The sequence below is a fragment of the Tasmannia lanceolata genome, unplaced genomic scaffold, assembly GCF_043159265.1.
Source record: "Tasmannia lanceolata isolate RefF3 unplaced genomic scaffold, GAP_Taslan_0.1 ptg000018l, whole genome shotgun sequence".
NCBI classification, from domain to species: domain Eukaryota; kingdom Viridiplantae; phylum Streptophyta; class Magnoliopsida; order Canellales; family Winteraceae; genus Tasmannia; species Tasmannia lanceolata.
In genome coordinates, this window is record NW_027518695.1 from 18,744,542 (window position 1) to 18,749,538 (window position 4,997).

The 4,997-nt window shown below is 35.3% G+C and overlaps 1 protein-coding gene across 2 annotated transcripts; it reads right to left on the minus strand.

Moving 5' to 3' along the window:
• Window positions 1–392: 392 nt before the first annotated feature.
• On the minus strand, window positions 393–4,746 carry LOC143851377 (ACT domain-containing protein ACR4-like). 2 transcript variants are annotated; one of them, XM_077360781.1, is made up of 8 exons: window positions 4,605–4,746; window positions 3,845–3,917; window positions 3,688–3,733; window positions 3,448–3,562; window positions 3,052–3,119; window positions 2,359–2,952; window positions 2,148–2,252; window positions 393–1,100 (listed from the first exon to the last, which is right to left on the minus strand). In XM_077360781.1, exons 1-8 carry the CDS (start codon window positions 4,606–4,608, stop codon window positions 759–761), a joined length of 1,347 nt encoding a protein of 448 aa, XP_077216896.1. In that variant the 5' UTR covers window positions 4,609–4,746; the 3' UTR covers window positions 393–758. The 2 variants fall into 2 exon arrangements, with proteins under 2 accessions (XP_077216896.1, XP_077216895.1); XM_077360780.1 differs by having other exon boundaries at window positions 2,359–3,119.
• Window positions 4,747–4,997: the final 251 nt, after the last annotated feature.

Consider the following 4,997-nt stretch of genomic DNA (forward strand, 5'->3'; position numbering starts at 1 on the left):
TAAAAATGGAGTACACACAGTTCTTACCCTTGTAGTCTCAAGGTTTTGAGAAATTATATGGTGCCTGTTGAATCCCGTGTGGGCGATACATTAAAAGTTCCGCCCTTGATATTTGATCCAACAGCAGCCTCTTGAAAAGTGGGTTGCTGTTGGATCCAATATCAAGGGCGGTACCGCTCAGATGGGACTTGACGGTCGGGCACCTTATAAAAACTCAGTATCTAGTTATGTGGGTAGTGCTATATTTTGCAGCCTAGGGTTCACTAATTTGAGCCCAACTCACAGACCAAAAAAGATGGAAGAAGAAAATCTTCCATATGATCTTATATTTTCAGAACTACGAACCTAAAAACAGGACTTATGATTTTTCTGTTTCTATTCTAACCATAAAATATAAAAAACTTCTGCATTGAAGAGTAACACCTTTAGTGTGAAATCAGATCTTTACAACTGAATTCATAACTAAGAGAATAAGAGAACATATGTGATTTTATATACAAGTAGAGAACCTTTCACTGTGGAATCATAATTCACATTCTTACTTGCAATAAAGGGCCAGCCCAATCATCCTCTAAGCTACACCTGTAGACCCCTTTACAGTTTCAGTTTTCTTTCCTTTCCCAGGATCCCTTCTAAACAAATGGTAGAATAGTACATTGGGAGCTTTTCTTCCTCTTTCTTCTTTGTATGTTCTTGGCAGATTGGCTGTGTGTGTTGAAAGTGATCTTTGATGTGGAATATGTACGGAGACGGTTAAATCAAGAGTACAGCCTAACCAAACTGAAATTATAAAGAGACCTAGATTTGAAGAGACCGCCAAAGAGGAATCTAGTGGGAGACTCTTGAGGAGGAGAATTCGGGTAATCAGAGTTGCCTTTCACTTGTAGTATTGTCTGACCTATCGCTTGCCGGATTGCTTCTATGGTTTTAGAGTCGACAGGATTTCCAGCAGCGTCGCGAACATAGAAAGTGTTAATGGCTTTGCCTCCTCTCGTTGTCACTTCTGCCCTTGTCACAGATAGGCTGTTCTCACGGAAAATGCGAGTGACATCAGATAGCAACCCAACTCTGTCATTTGTACATAACCCTAGCTTCAACCCCTGCAAACCCAAATGGATAATGTAGAGATGATGAGCATAGAAAAAATTGTGGTTATTAAAACGCAAATACTCCCTATTGCAAAAAGATTCATTGAGAATGTATATAAGTAGAGGAAAAACACTTAAACAGAGAATGTAGAAACAGGTTTCCAATTTGATTCATATGTGAGAAACACACTAAGGCACTTCTGTTTTGTTCATCAACCATGAGAGAATTGATCAGACTACTACCATAGGTTTCAAAAGGACAAGAGGAAACTAAGAAATACAATTAAAATATGCAGAAGCGAAGCAAACTTATAGAAGGAAAAACAAGTCCATTCTTAAGAATATTTCTGGAACAACCCTCTGTGAACTCGACTATGCTCATGAGATATCTGAAGAACTGACATGAAACTACTGTCACTCATAACTGCTATGCCCCAAAAATGCAAAGCCCATGTTACATAGATTCTTGTTAATGAGCGTCGTACCCATGTCAGATTCCAATGCTTCAGGATTCCCTGCGACACTTCTAGATATCTTTTACCCTTTTTTTTTCAAATACTATTATCAGATGTTTTGAGCTCTATCTATCCTAATATTAAGTTTTTTTTATTGGTCTTAATATTAAGTTTTTTATATAGAAATAAAACATTATATGTACTTATTTGATTATAATTTTCAATATATTACTTGTTATAAATATATTATTATGCTAAAATATAAAATTTGAGAGTGTTTAAATATTTTATTGAATCTGTGAATCTTTTATTTTGAGGTTTGTCAGATCCGACACTCCTACCTGTAATAATCCTACCCGTAATGATTCAACATAGTGCAAAACTAGTGATGCAGAAGTATATGATTCGATAACCAAACACTCCAATAGTCCAATTCATATTTGAAGAAACATTAGAAGCAAGATTTTATTTATTATTATTATTATTTTTTGAAAGTACACTGCATTTGGATTCATAAAGAGAAAACCTCCTTGAAATGTTTTCAACCAAGAGAAATTATATACAGATGAAGAATAACCAGAATGTATCTTAAAATAGTCTATACCTCAGATACTCTCCTCTCTATTGCAGCTTCTAGACATTGGATCACACGTTCTCTCTCCGCTTCTGAATTGACAGGGGAACCATCTATATGCCTGATATAGAATTCCTTCAAGATAACCCAGAAGCATATTTCAGGCTATCTACCAATATCCCTTGAGGAGAAATAAAACTACTTACTATAAACCATCAAAAAACCAAAAAAGTATAGGTACCTGATAAGCTTCTGGCCTTTCAGCATCCACATTTGCATGAAAAACCACATATTGCATATCCGTCAAAGTACAGACCGTATCAAACAAAAGCTTAGGCCGGTCTCTACACCTAATCGTGACCACTGAGTAATCCTTATCATATAAGTTGAATAGAGTCACAATAGGTCTAAGATTTTCCTCTGCCGTATCAAGACCGGATCTTTCATAGTCTCGGTCATCAAACATCATCTGATGAAGTCTTCTCTCAGTGTGGGTGGCCCCTAATGAAACTACAGTCTTAGCTGCCCTGGTTTTGTTGTTTCCTTTTAGTACATTGCAAAGTAGTTTCTTAATTTTCGAAAGCCTTTCCGGGTCTGTGATTGCCAAACCAGTTGTCTCGTCGGTTACGTGCATCACGGCGGCGGCTCTAGTGTTGTGGGTCCATACTTCAGCATTCACCACATTGCATTTTAGGTCCGTTAGAACGGCGCTCACTTCGGAGAGCAATCCGGGGCGATCTGTGCCGGTTAATTCAATTGATGTGTGATCAGTTGATGGTTGGACACCCACAGATCTCCTCAATGAATGAATAAAACATGAATCTGGCCCTAGAGACTGCATACAAACTCTTAAATTCAGATGGATATGAACAAAAACAAAAAAGTGAACGAAAAAAAAAAGAAAAAAAGAAGAATTTATGGTATGGTGGTCTACCTTACGAATATAATCCAAAATTCCTTCATCTCTAAGCTTCTTCCCATCTTGATCAGTTACATTAAAAACTGGTAAAACCCACAAATTGTTTTCTTAGAACAAAATCCCTATCATGAGAAAAGAAAGTAGTTGGTCCTGTTTGGATTGCAAGAAAACATTTCTCGAGGAAATTTTTTCTTTCCTCAATTTAGAGGGTAATAATATGATTATGATTAATTTAGAGGGATATCATCATAAATTGTAGATCCCTCTAAATAAAAATTGAATAGGGTTGGTTCAAGTTCTTTTTTTCAAGTGTTAAAAAAGTAGCTAATTTTAAAAATATTTTTTCCCTTTCCAAACTTTTCCAAAAAAATCTTGCAATCCAGACAGGGGCAAAAGGAATAGAGTTATTACCATCCATGAACCATCCTCCATCAGAAGATATATAAGCTTTGGTTATAATGAGATTCAAATCTGTAAGAAACTGAACAACTTCTAGAAGAATTCCATGTTTATTGGCACTATCAACCTTTATCAGAAAATGGAAAACAAAACAGAAAATCAGTGTTAATAAAAAAAGAAAGAGAATGTACTAAAAACAGATTAATTATCCCATGAAAAGGGAATAGCAAAAAGGAATCAAACAAAGCATACCCTTATGACAGTTGCATTCTTGGATGCTTCATTATCAATCACAACCCTATAAGAAGGAAAAAATAAAAAGGGGACAACATAAGATTAATGGATTTTATTTCTTGGGGTGGTTTTCAAGAGAGTTTATAACAAATCAATACAAGAAATTACACCATACCTTGGCGGATTCATCCTTCTGATAAACTTGTTATATTCATCATCCATATCGCAAGAAGAGCTCCAATCTGCTTCTGAACAAAAGAAAGATACAAAATTTCAAACAAATTTTAAGATCCAAAATCACCAATTCAAAAGAAAAAAGAAAAACCAGTTAAAACCCATAGCTCAAACTACCAATGAATAAGAAAAGCAAAAAAACAAAGCAAGAAAGAAACCCAAACCAATAAAAACATCTCACCAAATCACTGTTTTGAAATTAAAAAAGAGAAAAACGTGGAATCACATGCCCCCAAATCAGTAAAAGAGAAGAAAACTGAAAAATAGAAAACACATGTAAAAAATGAATTAAAACAACAAATAAAGAGCAAAAACAATAGAAAACCCACAAAACCCATGAACCAAAAACCAACCAAATTGAGACAGAGAGAGTGGTAGAGTCTAATCAGAAAAAAAAAACCCCATCAATCAAAATCAAAATCCAAAGACTACACAACCATAAAATCTTTCTCTCATCATACTTTAACAACAATTAATAACAAATAAACCACAAAACCAATAAAAACATCTCACACAAAGCCACAAATCAAAAACCAAAAAAGCACAAAAACCCATGAAAATCAATCACCAGAGATCAAGAAACAAAACCAAAACAGAAAAAAAAACAAAACCCAAACATCTACTAATAAAACCCAAAACATAAAACAAAATCCGAGAAAACCCAAAACCCAAAACCCAAAATTAAGAACAAAAACACATACCCATTTCGGCTCGAAAATTCGCTTACTTTTGCAGACCAAATTCCTCTCTCTTTTTCTCTTTGAAATTTAAGTCCAAACTAGCCTACCTCGCTTAAAAGTTCTACAGTAGCGCGGCACCGGTTAAGATATACAGACCTTAAGAGGCGCACATTAGAAACAACCCTTTTTAAGAAATTACAAAAATTTAAAAATAGAAACAGATATTAAGAAATCTAATCTCCCGCGTTTGCGGAGATTGTCGCCCTCTGAACAAAATATCTCGCGAGAATTTCAACGTTCAAAAAAGGGCAACTGATATTCCCACCCCCTTTTTCCTTATACACACACCCCGCTTTTTAGAAGGAAATGCAGATTGAGGGTTGGATTAGGAAAGTGAGACTATTTTAAGTACAG